Raw genomic sequence first — 23,843 nt, forward strand, 5'->3', positions numbered from 1 at the left:
AAACAATGAAGCTTCCTATAGCACGACTGCAAGCAGAGATCTAGAAAACTGATGAATTGGTACAGAAAGTATATTGGAAAATTGGATAACTTTTCATTACACAAAGAAGACCAATTATTTGCTGATAGTGGACAACACAATGGGGGCACATTTACTTACAAAGTCACTAAAAGTGCATTGTTTGTGTAAAATGCACCATTCAGCGACAGAGTTCACCATCTTTTTTGTGGTGTATCTTTAACATAGGGTGTGCAACACAATTTGAAAGTTAAATACGGAGCTCGGTCCGAATCAGTCGGACTGTCTGACGACAAGGCCCCTAATTTGTGTCACATGGAAGCCAGCGCAGCTGTGCCACAAAAGGGTCGCGTGCAACACAATCGTAGCGCAGACACTTCTTAAATACCTGTGTAAGTCGTTTTAGCCATGAAGAACGTGAACAGTCAGACTAAAGTGCAGTGCGCGACCCTTAGTAAATGTGCCCCAATGTGTACCCTCCACACTGGGGCCTCATTCGTTTCTTAAACTGATAAAATGATACATCTACAAGACAGTACAATGCCCGATAATCGTTATTCTCTATGGACCACATAAAAAAAACCAGGGGTCTGTGTTTTTTGGGACCACCCAATAGAACATTATCATATCTCACAGCTTCCTACATGATATAAAAACAATGCCACCCATAGCCACAGCAATATAAAGTACACTACTATAGATTTCCTGCGGTATCCTACCTCCAGCACATTATCATGAAATTCTTTATAGACATGGCATTAATGGAGCCAATAACAATTACCATATACACCACACGTAGAATCCTGTTACTAGGACCACATTACAGACTCCTCGCTACAGACTCGCTGATCATCAGATGATATGAAACTTGCACTTACTCCAGGGACAAAACTGATCCATTAAACTGCTGTGTGTTTGCTATGCGTTAATACATGATGACAGTAAGATTGGATATTAGATTTCATTATTCAGATGACTGCAGGAATGCAGCATTAAAATACAAAAGCAATTTGTGTGCTATCATTGGGTAGGACAAGGTATTACACCCCGGTGAATAAAGGGTGCTACTATTCATTAGAAATGTGACATTGCCATAAACATGACATTGGGCAACTCAGCGCCACAGTGCACAATGCCATATTCCATTCTGTGTGAGGGATGTACACGTTTACGTTGATATGACTTTCCTCTGCACAAGTTAATGTTCCGGGGGGACTTCTTTATTGTATGCAATGATCTGTGTTGAGCCATCAGATGAATAGGCTGGTATTCCAGTACATCTCGTGGAGAAGTGCATAATTCATATCCCTTTTGGTTTATGACACCATTTGAAATTAGCTGATGTTGATTTTTCGGAAATATAAATTGACTGTAAAACATTTATTACACAGATAAAACGCCTTGGAGGGGTGAGCGGACACAGCACACATAAGTGACATGATCATATATTAGGATTAAACATTTTTGGGAACTCATTTTACAGGAAACATGTTTTGGCAGGGGGCTAGATCATGACTGCTTTCCTATATACATCAATTATTCTTACTTGAAACAGAATCTGTGGCTTTTAGTTACAAATATTCTCTTGTAAATGGCAGCAAAGGTAGCTATCTGGACTTATAGCAGGGCACTGGTTATTATTTACCGTATATTCCGGCGTATAAGACGACTTTTGAAGACTGAAAAATCTTCTGTCTGGTCTGGGCTCGTCTTATACACCGGTAATGTTTCTTCTCACCTTTCCCGCCATCCACCGAAGCTCCGCTGCTACACTCCGGCCACCGGCGTCGCAGAGAATATGACGTCGGCACGCGGCTGACATCATATTCTGTGAGCCGCCAGCGCTCAATAAACTGTCAACGCCGGCTGGAGTGTAGCAGCGGAGCTTCGGTGGATCGCGGGAAAGGTGAGAAGCTGTTGTAATACAACGTGGCCGCCTGGCCGTTACCTTGGACCCCTCAACGCTGCTCCTGCGGCCTCCCGGCACGCTCTCCGGTCCTGCGGCCTCCCGGCGCGCTCTCCGGTCCCGCGGCCGCCTGGTAGGCTTCCTGGTCCCGCGGCTGCCCGGTAGGCTTCCTGGTCCCTCGGCCTCCGGCTCTCCACACTGCTCTCAAGGCCACTCACCAAGTTGCTGCCCGGCCAGCACACTTCCTAGGCTCGCAGTATGCCTCCTAACCGACCCACCCCACTGCAAGATATGTAAGTCCCTATATATGTATGTAAAGTTAATGAATGTATGCTCTATGTGTGTATTTGCTTACAGTATGTGCTGTATGTATGGAAAAGGGGTAGTCTTATACGGCAAATATATCTTAAACTCTATATTTTAACAGGAAAGTAGGGGGGTCAGCTTATAAACCAGGTCGTCTTATACGCCAGAATATACGGTACTTGCATTACAGGCAGTCCCCGGGTTACATACAAGATAGGGTCTGTAGGTTTGTTCTTAAGTTGAATTTGTATGTAAGTCGGAACTGTATATTTTATCATTGTAATCCCAGCCAGAACTTTTTTGGTCTCTGTGACAATTGGATTTTAAAAATGTTGGGTTGTCATAAGAATCAATATTAACACTAAAGCTTCATTACAGACGCATGTGATAACTGTTACAGCTGATCACTGTAGCCTAGGACTAAAGTACAATAAATTCCCAATATGCAGAGGTCCGTTTGTAACTATGGGTCGTATGTAAGTCGAGTGTCCTTAAGTAGGGGACCGCCTGTACTCTCATCCTGTAAAGCTTAAAGATCAGTTGTACCATGTTAGCCAGTGGTTAAATAGATGAAAGTTGATAGTCCTCAGAGCAGATACCTTTTTTGGCTAACTAAAAGGATGATGTTAGTTGCTTTCGAGACTATTCAAGTCTCCCTATCAGATATAAGACAACATCTGAATAGAACCCAAATTTATACATAAATGGACACAGCGGGGGAAAATCAACAGGGCCTCTGCATCACGTTAGGGGCCTGAGCTTTGTCAAGGCCTCTAGCTTATTCCTAGCACTTGCGATTTATTTAGCCCTCTCCGCCACCTTCACACCAGTGGGGCGTGAGGGGGGCCCGGCCCGCCAAGCAGATGGCGTGGCCGGCTGGGAGTGGGCCGCTGGCGCAGGGCGTCACTGTCCCCCCACCTACGCACTTGCTGCAACTTTTCACATGTAATAAGGCGCAGAGTGCGTTTATTTCTAGGCCAGGCAGGGTCTGGCGTAGAATAAACGCTGTGCAGCACCCTGCCCGATACATTAAGAAATTCGGTGACGGGGCTATCATACGGTATGATAAATATCCCCCGGTAAGGCTATGGTTGATGAGAAAAGTAACTGTATACACTAATGGCAATAAATGTTTTAGCACTTGCAGAGTGAGATGGTTTTATTCTCATCCTGAAATCCAATAATATAGGTTCAGACTGCTGTGAACATTTTTTGGCAGTCATTAACCAATAGATTGGAAGCTTATGTGGTCTACACTTTATGGCCTTATGATCATATGGCAGAAAAATCAAGAACATTTTACCTGTATGGGCAACTGCATATAAGGTTCGCACTTTATTTTGATGTCACCAGAATTAAAATGGTTATCTTTTATACTGATGCATGAGACATTGGGGCGGATTTATCAAGATGTCTGAAAGTCAGAATATTTCTAGTTGCCCATGGCAACAAATCACAGCTCAGTTTTCAATTTACCAGTGCTCATGAATATTTTAAAGTGGAGCTGTGATTGGTTGCCATGGGCAATTAGAAATATTCTGACTTTCAGACAGCTTGATAAATCTGCCCCATTGTATTTGTTTTTACAGTTTTATGCACTTATGTATTTATTGGTAGATATTCCGTACTGTGCTTTTAAGGCATTAGACACTGCAGTATTGGCTGACACAAACTACTCCCAAGAATGTAGAAATGTAAAAGGGATAAAGATTATAAAAGGGCTGCCCCATCCTAGACCACGAGCATCAGTTTTCATCAATTTCTCAAGTCTGTCACTTAGAGAAACAAACTGAATGAAAGTGATGCAGACTGATGCTCTTTCACTCTCTACAGGACAATGCTTGCCAGTGATGGTACATCACATATATAACACCATAAAGTGATGTCCCCATCCTTCTAGGCTTGATGCACAATGTGATACTATGAAGTTTGGGGACCACTAGATGTTAGTGAATACTGTACTAGGTGGTGAATAAAAGAGCCCCACTTTATACTTTTATCTCTATATATTTGGTCATATATCTTGATCATGTTCTGAATAATAACATTGCTAATTGAAAAGCAAAATAATTGTGTATTCTTTTCTTCTTGACTTTTGAATACCCCATTAACCTTCCCTCATATACTTCGGCCTCTTTCACCTCAGGCTCTAGTCCTCTAGTGAAAAGTGTCCATTGTCTTTTCTTTTTGTTTAAATAAAAACCAAAACATAAACTTGAACTATACCAACACATACAATAGTTCTTTTCTGGGTTCTGTTGCTTCTTTAATGTTATAATAGCATACCACGCTGAGCAACTGTATGCAGTAAATAATGGAACCTGACTTACTATAAGTCAAAGAGCGTAAAAAAAAAGAATGAATTCTGACTGTTCATGACATATTACAATGTATCTGTCATGGATCATGAAAGAAACATAAAGCATGTCTGCTTTGTTCACACCTGCGCTGTGGCTTCTGTACCCCACTGTCCTGACCACATAATGATGGAGGGGTAGGCTCCATCTAGTTGTCTTACAGCCAAACAGAGGCAATGAGAGGAATAAAGGGGGAGATGGCTGAGCTCCTGGGACACAAGATATCTTTTTGTCTCCCAGAAGTACTGGAATATTTTATAGTACATATTCTGTTTAGGACTCTAACAACTCCCCATGTCTTGGCTTCTTATACTCCTATAAATGTATCATAAAAGGAATAGGTGATATTAGGCAAAGTGCAGACATAATTCAGTTGACTACTTTCAGATGAATTAGATTTTAAGCCTATACAATGCTTTCTTTCAGTGTCTACTGCAAAATAATTCCATATTTTTTTCCATAAGATAATATAGCGCATCTTCTTCATGTTCATAGTGGTGTCAATTATCCTAAATATATCTCAGCTCCTGTATGCATCTGCTATGAAAAGCAATCTAGTACAAAAATGCTTGCAAAGATTCTGAGCCATAATTATGATTGAGAATATCACCTAGTAATTGGTTTTGATCTGTACAGAGGACAAAATAACCATGACACGTGTCTTGGGTATGAATGATGTGCAATCCATACATATCTGGTAAGAGAATTAGAAAATAAGGGTAATAAACACAATTATGTGGGTACTAACATGCCTAATGCCATCTCATTTTACTGCTTGAAACTGTCTCTGCAGAAACATTTCTGAGATAATTTATCCTGCAAAGAAGTGATATGACCTAAAGGCAGCAATTTATATGATGTATTACACAAGCACATCAAGTGCATATGAATATCCTTGAAGGATCAGGAAGCCAGTGGTCTGCCTAGATATAATAGACTGATTCTGTAGTACAGTGTACCAGACAGGCTCCTGGCTCCATTAATTATTGCTATTTGTGAATTCACCTGGTTCACGCTCTAAGAAGCAGTCATCTGATGTAGAAAGAAGTAAGCTCCTTCTCTCTACACAAGGGGTCTAGATCAAGAGGAATCATCTGAAAAAGCAGCAAGATGAATCCCCTATATATTATTAGTGCAGAATACTCTTTAATGAATGTAATCGGCTTTGATGTAGCCTGGCTTGAACTATATCTCCAGAGATGGCTTAAGGAACTTGGAAAACTTTGACTTGCAATAATTGTAAACCAGCTTTTTTTTTTGCAATTAGCAATTTGACATCATGTATCCCCATTCGTTTAGTCATCATCATGTAGCTGTTCATTCCCGGCTAATAAGTCATATTTAAAAATGGATGTCCTCATCAAAGAACCCTTTAGAAGTTCACATCGTGGTATTAATAGTTCCCGAGACCTTGACCCCATTCTGAGTATTGGTACTTGTTTTTGGTTCAGAGAAGTACTCACAACTAAAGGTTTCTGTTCTAACTGATTCCAGTGAAGAGATGGTCAAGCGTAGGAACTAAATTAAAAGTCCTATTGACTGGTCACCACGAAATGCTATCTTTGTAATAACATTTCAAATTAAAATAATAAAGATGGCATCATTTCTTCAAGTGGGTTTTCACTGTTTGAGAAAGACAGTCCCTTTTTCAATTAAAGATGTAGTTTATCGTTTCCAATGTCTGGCAGTCAGCTGGAGAAGCCACCATTAGCCACTGCAGGGAAATGTTATATACCTTGATGTTCATGTGCTTTCTTAATGAGCAAACAAAGGAGAACAAGTATTGTGATGTTTTATTGTATTCTGAAGGTGATTTTATAAGGGGCAAGTACTTCAGCATGCCTGTTAGAGAAAATTATATTTCTTGCTCTTAAGCAGTTAAGGAGGTGGGGAGATCAAGGATAAAGTCAAGCTGGCGCACCTCCTGAAAGTGCCTTGGACTGAGCACCCCACTCCCTTTCCATCTATAAGACACACCTCTTTTCTCCTTCCATCTCTTTGCCTCTTTTCTACTATGTAACTCCCCGCTTGCCAGTGTTCTTGTGCATGCGCAGTGTGCCTGTGCTCTCTGCTCCAGCTCTGAGCATACCCAGCCATGGTCACAGACGCACATCGCATGCGTCGCTGTACAGCCCCTCTGGAGTGTGGGAGCATGGATGGATAGCTGGGACGTGCCCCACAGTGCTAAGCCAGAGAATCACATAGGAGAAAGGAGGCAGGGCATTGCGTGGCAAAGATACAATAGAGTCGCGCAGTGCTCAATCCAAGTGGCCATCAGCAAGAGAGTCAGCTTGACTGCTTTGTTGAGCCCCCACCTCCTTGACTGCTAGAGAGAAAATAATATGAGTTATTTTAATAGCCATGCGGCAGCCCAGACCCGTTATAAAATTCAGAACATTGGGCATACCCGGGCTTCTGTGGGGGCCCACATAAGGTTGCACATAAGGAATCCATGGGGTAAAGGGAGCTGTATATAAAATAACCACGAGGGGGCTGTTTGGGATGATTTTAGGGAATATTTTAGGGAACAGAAGACTGTTTTAGTTTATTTATTTTTTTTATTTTTAAAGAGTTCACTGCAAAGTGGCCTACTTAGGCTCTGTCGCCCACGGGCCTACTGATACCTGGAGCCGATCCTGCAGATAAGGTACTTTTTGTGGTTTTACATGGCTTCAGGAGGTGGCAAGTTCCCTTTAACATGTACACACCAGCCAAATGAATAGGTAAAGTTATGTATGTAATAACAAAAAACCTCTACTGGGTATGTATCAACAAATCATCATTTTTACAAAAAAAGATTATCTACACACAATAGAAGGGGTATAGCGCAATTGAATAAAATTATTTAAAAAGCTTATGAGCTTCAGGAAGACAAAGACGGCGGTGCCTGTATGGCTCCCTCCTGTCACTGTGACAAATGCACAGCAGGTCACTCATATCTACTGGGTATACAAAATGCATGTATGACTCTTCCTATGAGGTAGGAAATACAATAGTCAATTAAAACAGAGGGTTATTTATATGGCAGACAAAATATAAGGAAATAAATAAAAACCATACATAACCAAAGACATCACATCAGTGACTAGACAGGTGGAGAACTGAGTCCCCATTGGACATGGCCTCCTCAGGGGTATCCATCCACTATCACATAGCCTGTGCTACCAAACGCAAGTGCGTTTAGGTGGTGTTTACTCCTGCAGTACTCACATGCTCCTTTATCATAGTGGATATTTTTGTAGGTCAATTAGCACAAGTAATCATTTACACTAGTTGGTGGACAGTATGTTTATATCTATGTGTACACTGTATGCTCTTAAACCAACCACCTAAAAAACATAAAAAAAATATTAATACTCACCTCCACTCCTCTTTACCTTGATCCCTGCGCTGTCTGTCGGTAAGCTTGACACGCTGAAAAACTAACTAATAATTGGCAGCACGAGCGGACACAAGGTGACGTCATGCGAGAGGGAGGTAGCAAGGGCGGGCATAATTAGCAGCCTGGGGCACCGGACATCTTGTCCCTGCACTCTGTGCTGCTAATTATAACTTTGTTTTGTAGGTGATCCTGGCATGTCAAGACTAGAGACGGATAGCGCCCTGGAATAATGGTGAAGAGGGTGACGGGGTTGGATTTAAATAGGTTTTTTAATGTTTTCTAGGTGGTTGGTTTCCTTTAATTGTGGACATCTTGCCTACACCTATATAGCAGCATGTTGTAAATGTGTCCTTATACTCTAATTTTGCCATATGTATATGCATGTGGATGCACATAACGTAAAAAAATTACGGTTTTGTTTTATAGATATAATATGTTTTTTTATAACAGGTTAGCGGAAGCCATGGCGATACTGATGGAGACTCAGTCCTCTCCCTATCCAGTCACTTACATGATGTATTTCATTTCCTATGTGTGATGTATATAATAGCTCTCTGTGGTATGATCTCTTTCCATTGTCTTATATTTTGGCTGCCATATGAATAATCCACTGTTGGAATTGACTACTGTATTTTCCTTCCTCACAGAAAGAGTCATCCATGTATTTTGTGTACCCAGAAGCTAGGAGGGACCTGTTGTGCATTTGTCACAGGGAAGGAGGGGATTTGGTACGCTGCCATACATGAATCCCATCTGTGTCTTTTTTAGCTTTTATAAATCTTTTTATTCAATTGCCTTATTCTCCTTTTTGCTTCCTATATTTCTTGAATTTGCGGGCGGATGAACTATTTTTGTAATCGAGATGATTTTCCGATACATTCCCACTTGGGTTATTACATACACAACTTTTACCCACTCAATTGCCTGGTGTGCACAATTAAAGCAGCTTTATTCACCTTTGTTTGCATATTGGGGCACATTTACTAAGAACAGTGCAGTGTGTACTATGTGCAGTCTGCTTGTGTAGTGTGCAGGGTGCACCAGATACAGGATTTCTGGCGCACGTTCTGCATGAATCTGGCGCTCCCTGTACTGCCCTGACAGAGTGCATGGGTTGTGCTACATACTTCTGTTGGACATTGCATGTTAAATCTGGCGCACAGTCCGACTGAGCACCCGAAAGCCCACTTCAGTGCAGAAATTTGTGTCACATGAAGAATAGTGCAAAAGGGTCGCATGAAACCTGCCGTAAGGTCCTTAGTAAATATGCCCCATTGTCTTTAGAGACATACATTAGTGGTCCCTGCTTGAATTTTCTTATTTCCTTATGCTTCCTGAATGAGATGTCCCCTTTAAGAATACTTGTAGGTATACAGATGGTGCCATACATGGAAACTATAACAGAGGAAGTGTACAGGAACATATTACAGGCGGTCCCCTACTTAAGGACACCCGACTTACAGACAACCCATAGTTACAGACAGACCCCTCTGCCCACTGTGACCTCTGGTGAAGCTCTCTGGATGCTTTACTACAGTCCCAGACTGCAATGACCAGCTGTAAGGTGTCTGTAATGAAGCTTTATTGATAATTCTTGGTCCAATTACACCAAAAATTTTGAAACTCCAATTGTCACTGGGGCAAAAGAAAAAAAATTGTCTAGAACTTCCATTATAAAATATACAGTTTCGACTTACATACAAATTCAACTTAAGAACAAACCTCCAGACCCTATCTTGTATGTAACCCGGGGACTGCCTGTACAATGGCCTAGTATGTATAACACATAGGATTTTCACTCTGAAACTGAATTTTATTATATTGCAGTCCCTGAACTGATCAGGATTACAGATAATAGTTTCTTTCTGTGCAGACTTCATTTTAAATAACATCCTAGTGAATGACAGCTAAGCTGCAGTAACACAGCACTTCCACTGAACAGAGAACAGAGATGTTCATTAAGCTCTGTTCTCTGAGTTGAGTCATATGAAGAATTTAGAAATCATCTGATTTATGGGGGTCCCAATTGTGAGACCGCCAACAAATATGATAATGTTGATCTATGGATAAGCTGGAAACCCCTTTAAGACATTAAGGGCAGAGCTGATAATATCCTTTAGGAGGCAGCATATTGCTTTTGTTTTACAGCCATGACTTTTTTAATATGTTGTCTTTACTGTGTGTATGTTTCCTTTTTTTTAGGATGGATATATAATGCAATTTTTTATCACATCATCTTCTATGGACTGAAAAAAAATATTCATAATATCTTTGCTGTCACAACAATCTTTCATTTGAGGATGGTACCGCAGTGGGCAATCACATTGGTAGGACGCCTTTTGATCACAGTGTTATCAATTGTTTATAACACAAAGCAATGACTTCATCTGTAAATCTCTTTAACTCTTTGGTTTCACCATAGCCAATATAAAAGATTGCATAAAAGCTGCAGTGCCTTTCAGCGGGTACGTACTGTACAGACGAGGAGACAGACAGATGAGTGCTGCTTCTGACCCTACACTTCTGACCCTTGCACTTATGTGCAAACTCTTGACTTATATGAGAAAGATCAATTGACTTCTAATGCCTCCTAAAATGCCTGAAATCACATGGCACGTACATAAATATTTAAACATCTCGGGCACAATGGGTCTAAACTCTGACATTTTCATTTTCCTTTGTTTGGTTCTTACCAGCTCAAACGAAAGGCTTTCCTTTGTCACGCTGTCAACATCTGGAATATGAGCTTTAGCTTGAGCTTTAATGTAACACTTCTCCCCTCCAGCAAAACGAATTCCGGTAATGCCCTAAAAGATAGACACAAATTATATACAGTGGCCATACACCCGCACAAGCTGATACTTCCTAAGCATGGATGTGTTATCTTCCTGCGCCGCAAGGAAATGTTCAATGGATCTCATTTCAGAATGAGAGTGAAAGGCAGTATGCATAATGTAACGTATTCATAGAAGGCAAGGCTGTGGCATCCATTTTTAAAACCCAGTAAACATGCTGATGCGAACCCTGAATCTGAAGTGTTATAATACCTTTCATCCATCTAAGACCGGGATGATGCATTACAATTCGCAAATATATGACCAACTTTATTGGGCTCATGTATACCGTAAGGTGCTCCATGAATCAGATCATGCAGCATGTATATCTATTATACATATGTGTATACATGAAGAAATCTGTGCCTTGTCCTGTCCTCCCTTCTCACCTCTCTATCACCATATATTTCTATCTAAACTGATAATCCTGTGAGTTGCTCTAGCAAGTTGGATCCAGAATAATATTTTAGATTGTACAGTTTTGTCAGCTTGGGAGTAAGGTATGTAGTGAAGGAAAAAGGCCAGATATTTATAGAAAGAGATGTCTTTCTCTGATGAGATATATTCAGCTGTACTTCTTTAAATTCATTTGTACTATTTATTCCTGCAAAGTTTATAAAAGAGATGGTAATAATTGAGGTATGGCAGTTCTAATAATTAAAGTGTAACCATCATTTTAGATATTTTTTTTTTATTGTGTGTGTGGAGTGTTGTGAACATTTTTCTAATATACTTCACTAAGAAATTCTGCTTTGTTTGTAAAGAAATAGACTACTGGGTGCCCCTTAGTTACAGAGTAACTACTACTTTGCTATGGCAAATCTGTCTACAGTATTGAACATGGGTTTCTCTCCCCTCTCCTCTCCTGTTTGTTACACAGCTGTGAGGTTAGTGTTAACCCTTCCGTCTCTCTCCTTGGCTGTAGTATTCTATGGGCACTATATTCAAACACCAAGCTGAAAGTAAAGGCGCTAATCCTCACTGCCAGAGCTGTTTAAACACACACAGATTAGATGTGAGCTCATGCAGTCTCCACAGACACATACTGTACAGGCTGAAATATGCATCTCTATGGGAGTTAGTAGTTTGATTTTTTTTACAAACTAAGCAGAATTTGTTAATTAAGTGTATTAGAAAAATGTTAACCACATCCTCCCACACAAAATATGAATAATTATTTCAAATGACGCTTTCACTTTATTATCCATAACCAAATAATATGGCCATAATATACAGAATATCACGAAACAGACATTAATTGAAAATGTTCTATAAAAATAACAAAAAACTGAAACAACGGTTGTTCATATAAATAGGAAAACATATTGACATATTTCTAAACATCTAAACATACAAAAGTCATGTCACAAAAGAAATTGGGGATTAAACACATAGGCTAAATTCTGATCCGTAGATATAAATTAAACAGAAGGTATTGCACTGCTATACTGTTCTCTTTGGCCATTCTATTATTTCACTGTATTATTATTATTATATAACTGTAGATTCTCATGTTTGCTGTAATATATTTTATTCCCTTCCTCTCCCACCTTAGCTTGTGTCCCAGAACCATAATTATGAAGGATTTCCCTATATGTGATGCCTTAGGTCCTAATGAATGATTTACTTTTGGCACAAGGAGATGTATGAGCCTTGCAAATAAAGCTTAATCAGTATAAATCATTGCAACTGAAGCCTGTCATAAGTGAACCTCCCGATCTTAGTATTTAAAGGAAAATGACCACTTAAGTAGTCATGATCTAAACTATTTATACTTACAGGTCAGGCTTTAGTACTATGTAAAGAAATATGTTTTCATCAAGCTTTAGCATCCTGGAGAAAAAGAACTTTTAATAATATGCTTATTAGCACCGCACATAACGAAGGCGGCCCGGCGCTTCTAAATCTAGTAATTATGCACGCCTAAATTCTTTCATTTACTTTATTTTAAGGGGAGGATATACAGATATAGGGGGTCATTTACTAAGGGCCCGATTCGCGTTTTCCCGAGGTGTTACCCAAATATTTCCGATTTGCGCAGATTTCCCCTGAATTGCCCCGGGATTTTGGCGCACTCGATCGGATTTTGGCGCATCGGCGCTGGCATGCACGCGACGGAAATGGGGGGGCGTGGCCAAACGAAAACCCGACGGATTCGGAAAAACTGACGCATTTAAAACAAAAAATGTGTCGCGGAGCTTGCACTTACCTTCACTCAGTCCGGCTAGGTGTACTCCAGTACATTCCAGGGAAATTCAGCGCAGCAGCGCCACCTGGTGGACGTTGGAGGAACTGCCTTAATAAATCCCGGCCGGACAGGAATCCAGCGCAGAGAACGTGCCACTGGATCGCGAATGGACCGGGTAAGTAAATCTGCCCCATAGAGGTTTTTACCCCAAGAATAGCACACGCTTGTTTGCAGATAGCCTTAGTAAGTGCTACTTCACACAATGTTTTCAGTAGGCTTTCGCACCTATGGCATGTCCATGTTTAACAAAAGTGCCATGAGTGTAAAAGCTGAAAAAATACAAAATTGTAGCACAAAGTAACTAAAAATCACAAGCTTGGACATGATGGATTTTTCCTAAATAAATGTAATGCAAAAAAGCAAGAGCTTCCTCTGTCTGAAGGGAGGAGCAGGACTCATTTTAATTGTATTGCTAGAACCTTGCTAGAACCTGGGGTTTTGCTCCTCCCTTCTGGCCCTGCGCCATGCATTATTCAATGAATTAGCTTTGCATATAGTATTCCTTTAAAAGTTAAATATTAAAATTCTCTATGGCCCTAATAAGTCAACATAGGTAAAGGCACTTTAAACACATGTATTTGTTTATTGTCAAAAAGATTGGGGGGTCCCACAACACCAATTTAAAAAAGTTTACTTTTTAGCCTAAGATGTAGTTTTCTGGGATATAGCCCCCCTAACTTCCTAGCACCTCCTACTGCTGCAATATACATAATACAATATCATTCCTATAGTAATGAATGATGAAACTCTTAATATTGCTCTAAGACAACTAAAAAGCTTCATGCCTCTGTACTAATACTGTACATAGTGTAAATCATGGCAGGAACTTGCTGGAATTCTATACTTTCTTGATAATTCTAGAGTGATAAAGTCACTTCCAATGGTAAGCCATTGCCTGTGCCTATTGCACTGTGATGAATGCACATGAAGCCCAGGAGGAAGTTATCTCCGGATTAGAGGGAAGCCACCAGATGTAACTATAATGCCCCAGAGATACCAAATCCTACCCTGACTTATGTTTAAGATAAGGGTCTAAATGGCCAAAGTAACAATAGGTCCTCTGGTGGGCCCCAAGATCTACCTTAACACTGGACCTCAAAGATCCATCACAAGATCTTCTAATTTGCAGGCTAGGAGGTATTTCCTAGAGAATGCTAAAGGGTGGGCAGGAAATTTCTATCTTCTTGGCCCAAAGAATCCCAAGGCTGATATTTCTTGTTTTCTGATCCTCAGTTGTCACTTCCCTGACAATGTATGATCTCTATATCATTAGAGGGTAGAGCAGTATAAATGACAGCTCTGTGGTACACACAAATAAGGATGTGTACGCATCTCACTTGTCACTCCTTGGCTGTGCTCTGTTACTGTTAATGACAATTACAGCTGCCATAAAGTGCACACAAAACTTTTTTTATTTTTAAATAAAAAGTTGATTTAGAAGAATGACAAACATACAATTTCTTATCTACATATGTACATGAAATCAATAAATGTATAAGAAGTTACCTAGCACATTTTCTTCAACATAAATCCAATATTGCTTACTGCAAAGAGTTCCCTTTCTGAATATGATTCTAAATCTGACAGTAAGGAATTCATGTATTTATGGAGTATTGTTATTCTCCTTATAAATGTTATTTCTGCCTATGTCCTGCCTGACACAAAATGAAAATAACTCCAAAAGATTTTAGAATTACAAATGTCACATCTTTAGATTGTTCTCCTCTCATATATTGACGTGACAGAACACAAACAGGAATAGTCAGTCCTAACCTATTTAAGAAGATGTAGTCTACAATGATGTGCTGCTAGGTAATCCCATATTTATGCTGCGGCTCCTCTCGCATTCGCTATACCCATAAGGGCATATCCTGTAGCCTAAACAACACAAGTATAAACTGGATTTTATATTCACACTTGATAAACAGCAACAGAAGCAAAAATGGGATGCTGAGAGCTTCTGGTTGTCATCAGAAAAATATAATTCCATTTTAGCTGACATCTCACAAATATAGCTCCAAGTGCATCTTGTTTGTGATGTGTAATTGAAGTGGAAGTTTAATCCCGGGGCTCATAAATCACACAGAAGCTCTAGGCCCTCCCTTATGGCTGATACAAGTGAATTATCAGTTTTTGAGCTTGTACCATACCCAAGTTCTTTCAGAGTGTAGCAGACCATTAACACATTCAAAGCCTCCGAACGCAGTGCCGGATGGGTGCCGAAACCATTTATACTGCGTCCTTCTTCTGACAAGGAGGTGACAGGTGCAGTGAACCCATTTGGTCACTTGTGCACATAGCGGGGACTTAGGCTGCATTAATGTGAGTCCTAAAGGAGCACATAGCTAATAAATGCACTAACCTTTGAGTTAATTTATTGCATATTTGTCACTTTTTTATTTTAAAACCCTACAGATCGCTGGTTAATGCTACTGAGAGTAAAGTGTACCCCCAAACATCTTAACTATGACAAAACTACATTATTTGTAACTCCCTTCTATATGAGATAAAATATTATTATTGAAACAATAACACTTGCTAAAATTGGAATGACTGTTAAGTTTCACCAGCTGTATCATATTTTTGCCATTACTACTCTTTGTGCCGTTATCCTCTTTTTCACTATTTCGCTCTCCTTACAGGCACAGTCCATTACTAATACACAACCGTTTTAGTTTCACCTGCATCAGACTAGGGCTGCACATGGAATATGCTATACCTGGACGTAGCATATGTTCAGCTGGATGAGTGGAGAGGTTAGCGCCCCTCACCCCTCCCCTCTCCATAGGGAAGCATGCTGCTGGGCTGTTGTTATGGAGAAAGATAGATCACAAATTACCTTTTTTCTGGCTACGACTCGGTAACCATACCATGCTCACCATACCATACCATGCCATGCACACACTAGCTGTCATGTGAATGGTGCCTATGGTCATTGTGGCCATTACTGGACATAACTCTGCAGGCCTGTCCAGTTGTACATTGTATTCTAAAACATATAATAGGGCATATTAAGCACCGTATTTGGGGCAGATTTTTGTCTGAATTTGAGCCAAACATCTTGAATGTCTTGCATCACATTTATCAATTTTTTAGACACTTTCACAAGTATAACAAAAGGGAGAGGCCATATAAAAGGGGGCATGGCTTCACAGGAAAAGGAGTGTGGGTCAGATATTGTGCCGATCTGCCACAATTTTGGCACATTTTTCTGGCATAAACTAAGTTAAAGGAAATCTACCATAAAAATCAAGCAAGATAAACCAGGCAGACTTCCTCATAGATCCATTCACTGGGATTATGATATTATTCTTATATTTGTTATCCATGGCCTTCTAAAATCAAATTTTAAAATTATAATAATGAGCCTGAGGGGCTACATTAGCCCTTCTGTGATCAAGCTTGGCAACTGCCCAAAAATGTGTCATTTTTGCAGTTGCTTTCTGGCAGAAATTACCAGGGGTCTGTTGCTTTTAAAAGTCTGCACTGTGTTAATTGTCCTGTTAAAACCTATAACATAGAACCTATAACATAGAACATGCAACACAATTCTGTCAGTCACTTTCAGTGCAGAAATTTGTGTTGCGTCAGGTATACTGCAGCCGTAACACAAATGCGTCACAGACACTTTATAAATACATGTGCAAATTCTAGTGCAGGGGCTTTAATCAATGTGGGCCTTTATCTTCTGGCCTTTTACATATTATCTTCACCATTGTTGACAATTTGGGGTTAAATTCTGGTTTCTTATTTTTTGGATTATATTTTATCCTAATATTTAAGCCCCGGATTGAATGATGGAATCTAGAGGTATAAATCCGGCTGTCACTAAGATTTATTGAAAAGCTCTCTTTATGCAGTTATACTAGCAGCACTATAAGCGATAAGAAAAACAGCAGTACTTACAATCTGGAAATCATGCACCTCGACAGCTTCTTCATTACCAGCGCCAGTCTTGAATGTCTCTAGATTGTTCCCAGCATCGATTTCCATAGATCCTTCTTGTATCTTGCCATTGATGCTCATAGTGTAATGGACATTATAAACCTGCAGAAACAAGGATAGAAAATTCTAAAGATATACACACAAAAAAAAGAAAGAAACAGTAATATATTAATGTTGTGGACATGGTTTGTATGTCCTTTATCTTCTAAATCACAAATCATGTCAAATAGTTCTAGTACTAGTTTATATTACAAAATGCCTTTAAATGTATGTTTTCTGATCACATGTAAAATATACAAGGAGCCATAGATTTTAAAAAATGCAAGTTGCAGGAGCATATGTATCTTTGGTTTTAATTAACTTTTTTTTCTTTTTCTGTAACTTTTTGTGGTGTATGTGTATTTTTGTGACTTGTATTTTGCACCTAAGACTACCTCTCTGCAAAGTTCGTCATTCTTTAGTTTTCTTCCAAGACCGTTCTTCCGTTCTCTGAGTTATCAGCTAATTCCAGATGTTAAGCTAGCAAATTTTTTGCAAAAAGTTGCAAATCCATACCTGCTCTTGCTACGTGTAGGAAATCTGTTTGCAACTTTTTGTTGCCACCTTAACTGGCAAAACTCCTAAGACACATCTGACCGGCAGAAAAGTAGAAAAAAAAAAAGGCAGGTGCACAAAGCCAAAACGCAGGTACATGCACCTTGCCTTACCCATTAAAGGTGCTGGTAAACGGCCCTACACAATGATAAAACAATTCCTTTCACTATAGAAACCCTATAGAAAGATATTGGTAAACTAGGCCATAGACCAGACGCTTCCCTGCACACTGCTCAATCAGTCCGGACAGTTTCACTAAGGCTGCAATCCCATGTTGCGTTTAGAAACATGTAACCAATGCAAAACTGGTAGGTGGAATAACAGAGGTATTTAATGAGAAAAATAGGCATTTACCGTACTAATCCTAATATGTGCAGGGTCTAAAGGAAGTCTAGCAAGGTCTAGCACGGTTCTAAGAATACAACGAAAATGAGTCATGTTCCTCCCTTTAGGTCCTGTACTATGCATTATTTAGTGAATAAGCTTTGACTGGAGTGTCCCTTTAATTCTAGCACATAATAAATATATCTATTGAAAATAACAGCATATTATAGCAATGTAATGGAAACATTGGGGGAGATGTATAATTAGGCGGCTCCTCGGGACAGTTCTAAGTCTGTCTTTGGATCTTCGCTGCTCATTAAAGTGGCTTTGACCCTTTAATAAATGTTCTTATTCTCTATATGTGTTTGGGTTTTTTTTTTCAAAAAGGCACAAAATGCACCAAAAGACTTTTTTCCAACTTGTTAAAAAGTCATGAATTTGGCTTTGCACGGCGTTGTACTAGCAGTAGTTCTATATTTACGCCAGTAAAGAGAAGTGGCAGGAATAGTCCTGTGCGACTTTTCAGCAATGAAAAGTCGCAAAACTCTCTATGCAACTTTTTGAAACTTTTAGATGCCAAAAAAGCCCAGCAAAACCAATGATAAATCTCCTCTATTTTTCTGATATATATATATACAGTATATATATATATTTAGTTTATCAACGTAGCACATGCAATGCTGTTACTGGTACCCAAGTCACATGATTTATGAGGCAGGCAGTTGCTCAAGCTTCTTGTCTCTACAATGGTTATTTGTCAGTAAGGTAAGGTAACATCATCATCATCATCATCATCATTCTTGGTCTTCCTTCTATGGTCATGAGTGCTAATGGCTAATCTACGGCCCAGATGAAGTGTACATTTTAAAAAACACACAAGCCTATTCTAGTGATGTTAAATATGCGTGAAAAGTGCTTGAAGAGACATTGTGAGATAGGAATGATGAGTAGAGGAAGAAGAGACGACTATATGCTATGATTTGGCGGAAAAAAAGAATATTCAGACGAGTTGAATTTTAAAATTGTGCACAGAGGGGAGAACGTGTTTGCATCTAATACATAAAGAGAAAACTAATGGAAGGTCTCTGACTCCGGAAAATCTGCACATCCATTTACATTCTTGTAGTACTAAATATTTATTCTGATGACATTCACCCGCTCATGTGTTTTGACTGAAAAATATATTGCTTTGACTATTACAAACAATGCTGCTTCTAAGAAACACAGTTATGTGAATGATTTATAATGCTCAGACTGTACCTGATACAATACAGAGGTTTAAGGGTTACTTTGAGTCGGGGTATTAGCTTACTGCAGTGCTCTACCCATTTCCATGTTATAATAACTTTAACACTACATGTTAGACTGGAATATGTTGTCACGTAGCTCAACACCTTCCAGATCATGTTTCTCTCATGCCCCAGTATGGTGACATTAACCAGAACATCAACTTTTAAGTGAGACATAAATTGGTTGTATAGCATTACAGTGGAGGAAAACTGAGCGCTGAAGTCCAGCTCTCCCAACCTCAAAGTTCCCCTTCTGCAGTAATTGGCAATCCTATATCAAGGGACATTAATAATCATTTCTGATCACAGCGAAGGGGGGTGTTGAGGAAGTGAGAGTGTGACTTCAGTGTGGGACTCTCTGCCTCAGTGACTTAATACAACCTATTTACATCTCAATTTATAGGTGATATTTTAGTTGATGGCACCACAACGGCCATGAAAGAATCATGATCTGGAAGGTGTTGAGCTACTTGACAACTGATATAGGTTTACTAGGTCAGCATCTACTGACAGGTTCCCTTTAAGCAAACATGTGGCAAATATGCTTGAATCATGCACAAAGCACTGTATTTTAGAGAAGCAATGTACCGTAATTCTTACATAACAGAAGAAACATACATCTCAAGGAGGAAGGCAAATTGGCTGGTTCATTTTATGAAAGAGAATTACATAAAAAAGTACAATAATTGTAGGCTGTGGGTAGATTTCTTAAAGCTTCTTGGACAAAATGAAATATTTATTTTTAATTTTTTTTGTCTAAAACACAAAATAGTGCTTAAAGGGCATCTACCACTAGAATGAAGGATTGTATGCAAATGAGCCTAAGGGGTGTAAATGGAACCTGGAGCCCTGCAGGCTCATTTGCATACAGTCTTTCATCCTGCTGGTAGATGTCCTTTAAATGCTAAGGTGCATCAGAGATAAATGATTGTCCAAGTATGTGCAGATAGTTGTGTAGACCAAAGTGGCTTCAGAATTCCAGACTACAAACAAAGCTGTGTAGTCAGATCTAGCTGTCTTCCTTACTTTTTGCAAAGCAACTGAATTTCTGTTAACAATCAATAGTGAACATACAGGATGGGAGAGAAAGGACTGCAGGACCAGACATCACCGGTTTTATTATAGTTCGTGAACATAGAGAGAGACGCCTTTAGTAGGTGTGCAAAGGATCTATTGGTGCAGAGTAGAATATCTGTACATATTTCAAGACTTATGTTTTGGGGTTTTAAATGAGAAGGCTTTATCCGCACTTCACTCCACTAATTTAAACTCGGGAAAATATAATAAAACTTTAAAGACAAAGAACTTTATTCATGAAAACATTTGAGAAGCAAAAAATTTAAAACATAATTGTGTATTATAGTTTCATTTTGCATTAATTATTTCTTGTATTCAGCCGAAGAGTTTGTTTAAGTCATCTGCCTCAAGTCTTAATTGTCTATTACTTCTACTTCTTTATTGCTTCTAAGAAACAAAGAGAATTTTACAAAAGAAGTACGAGACAATTAATAGTCTAGGCAGAGGCGTAAGAAGCAGAAGAATTGTTAGGAAAAGTATTCGGCTACATATTTGTGGATAGGATTATTATTACATTTGCTATTGTCCTTCTACGCCTTTCAAAATAGCTTCATAGATTTAGTGATGATTATTTCATGTACAGTTTCTTTCCATTTTTCTCATTAAGCGAGTTGAACCTAAAAAGTAGTGAGCTATAAACCAGGCAACTGCAGTTTATGACCATGACCACCGCTGGTCAGTAACTGCTTCCCTCTTGCCTCAGCTACTTGTTGCCTCTCTGTATTTTTATATGTTTATATAACACTTGTTTCATTAAACCTTCCTGCTGTTCACAATTGCAACAATTTCAAGTACTGAATACAACCTGTTGCAACTGCTGAGGCATCAAATACTAAACACAGTAGCCCCCAGTAGCCCCCCACCCCCCAAACAGCACTATGTCACAGAGTTGTTCCGAAGCCACTGCTTTCTTATTTCAGCTGTGTGCTTAGGGTTATTGTCTTGTTGGAAGGTGAGCCTTCAGCCCAGTCTGAGGTCCAGAGCACTCTGTATTCATCCAGGATATCGCTACTTGGCCGCATTCATCTTTCCCTCAATTGCAAACAGTCATCCTGTCCCTACAGCTGAACCCTCCCCCCCACCCCCCATTAGCATGATGCTGCCACCATCATGTTTTACTGTTGGGATTGTGTTTGGCAGGTGTTGAGCAGTGCCTGGTTTTCTCCACAAATACCACTTGTAACACCAAAAAGTTCAATCTTCGTCTCAGCAGACCAAAGAATCTTATTTCTTGTAGTCTGGGAGTCCTTTTTTTTTTTTTTTTGCAAACTGTATGCAGGCTTTCATATGTCTTGTGCTGAGGAGAGGCTTCCATCAGCACACTGTAAAGCCCTGACTGGTGGAGGGCTGCAGTAAACTGTGGTCATCCCAACAGTTTGATTAGCTGGATTCCGATGACGGAGTAGAACCATCTCAAGGAGGATCAGAAGGAAATGGACAGCATGTGAGTTAAATATGATTGTCATAGCAACAGGTCTGAATACTTATGACCATATGATATTCCATTTTAATAAATTATCAAAAATATCAAAATTTCAGTTTTTTTCTGTCAAGATGGGGTACAGAGTGCACTTTAATGAGCAAATAGATTTATTCGATCTTACCAATTGGCTGCAATGAAACAAAGTGTGAACATTTTTAAGGGTTATAAATACTTTCCGTATCCACTGTATATAGATGTATGCCTAGTTTAGCCATGCATACATGAGTTGTCAATAGCAAGTGGGGATAAATCTATTGCAAGATATTGTGGCCGTGGCTTGCTTTCCTTGAAAAGTAATTGTTCAAATGTGCATGACCACTCAATGTGCTATCAGTTAATTATGGTACCATTGCCATATCGTAATACTATGGCTGTTTTGGAATTTTGGGCAGATGATTCTGGGAACCATAGAGATGTTTCCCATATGTTGTCATGGTCACACTCCACTTAATTACATCATTTTTGAAAGGCGACATTGCTAACTGGTACTGTTCATGTGTCAACCAACTTTCATGCTGTAAAACTGAATTAAAACTTAATTTTTTTTTCTAGAATTTAGACTTAAAGTGTTATAAAGTTGGAAATTATTCATTACATAATAAAGCCTCATGAAACTTTCTAATATAATTTTGTGTATCAGTTCCTCACAGGTTTCAATGCCTCTACCTTTCATTTAGAACCTTATTGTCACTCCTTTCATGATATCCATTTTATTTTATTGTTACAGGATCTCCCTTAGTTTATCTTTACAATAAATTCTGAATGACATTTGATAACTTTAGTCAAAGGGGTTGGATCCCAAGACTGTTGCACACCTAATTACAAGGGGTGCAGACCATTTTCCGACAACAATCTTTTTGTTATTGTTACAGGACCTCCCTTCATTTATCCTATGGGAACGAGTGCTGCAAATATGGTGGCACATCACATATATAAAGAATGTACCCAAATGTATACCTGTGCCCCAGTTTAAAGATTTAAATTGCATCTTGAGACAAGACACAGATACAAACATGGATCCATTTGTACATTGGAGATCAAAATTAGAGAATACAAAATTTCCTAAATGTCAAGGTCAGTGTTTAGTCCCATGTGAATATATCCTAACATGAGTAAAATGCTAATATTTTAAGCTAATTTCATGAATTGTATGTATTCTGATGCAAATATAAAAATGAGGTATGAGATAATTGTAAGAGAACACTGATTAAAAATTAGAGAACACTTTCAGATACGGGCAAGTTATGGGAGTTAATTTGGCACCTGGTGGTAATTTCCTTAATTACTTGACAAACCCTATTTAACTGGCAGTTTAAAGGACATCTACCTAAGATAACCTTGATGTTCTAGAATGACTGGGTTTTCTAGAAAAATAGCTCTATTTACTTTGCAAATGGACCTGAAGTGCTTTTGACTCCACCTATAATTAATTTATGCACGCCCCGGCCGATACAATGCTGAAAGAGCCGGTGACGTCACCTGCTCTACCTCTGCTATTCTTGCGCGATACACGATCATAGCAGAATGTAGTGAGCTAGTGCTATGATTGCACATAGTGCTAGAATAACAGGGGGAGAGCCGATGACATCACTGGCTCTCTCAGCATTGTATTGTCATTCTAAAACATGAAAAAAGAATGGGATGGTATCTACCATCAGGTTATCTGATGGGAGATGTCCTTAAACTTTCCAGTTTGCATTAACTTTGCAAAAATGTTGTGCTGTTCCAAAGTGACTAAGTCTCATGTTGTCCAAAAGAAGGCCAAAGGGGTGACCCTGTGATTTCTAGAATATTGTATCTTTACAACATCACAAACTCATTCAAGAAGGCCTGTCACCCTCGACAGACAAATGCAAGAGAGGACAATGTAAATGCATGGGTAATTGTTTCCACAATACAGCTGGAATGGCTCATCAGATCAGCACTGAACAGGGTAAGAATCTGTCAAACAGCATCTCGAAGTTAAGGAGCATTTGGACTGACAGCTCACTCTGCAGTGACCAAAACTCTTATTAGCAGAAAACATCAAAAGGCTAAATGCGTCAGATCTGAAACATTGGGGCAGATTTACTAAGGGTCC

The 23,843-nt window shown here is 39.3% G+C and overlaps 1 protein-coding gene across 1 annotated transcript in view; it reads right to left on the reverse strand.

Annotated features, from left to right (window-relative positions):
* The window catches only part of CNMD (chondromodulin), a 49,649-nt gene that overhangs the window by 17,489 nt on the left and 8,317 nt on the right, over window positions 1-23,843 (reverse strand). The window contains exons 3-4 of the mRNA XM_072135297.1: window positions 16,958-17,098; window positions 10,663-10,776 (exon numbers count right to left, since the gene is read on the reverse strand). Coding sequence (XP_071991398.1) covers window positions 10,663-10,776; window positions 16,958-17,098 — 255 coding nt within the window. The remainder of the gene's footprint in view (window positions 1-10,662; window positions 10,777-16,957; window positions 17,099-23,843) is intronic.

This window comes from Engystomops pustulosus, chromosome 2 (genome assembly GCF_040894005.1).
Source record: "Engystomops pustulosus chromosome 2, aEngPut4.maternal, whole genome shotgun sequence".
NCBI lineage: Eukaryota > Metazoa > Chordata > Amphibia > Anura > Leptodactylidae > Engystomops > Engystomops pustulosus.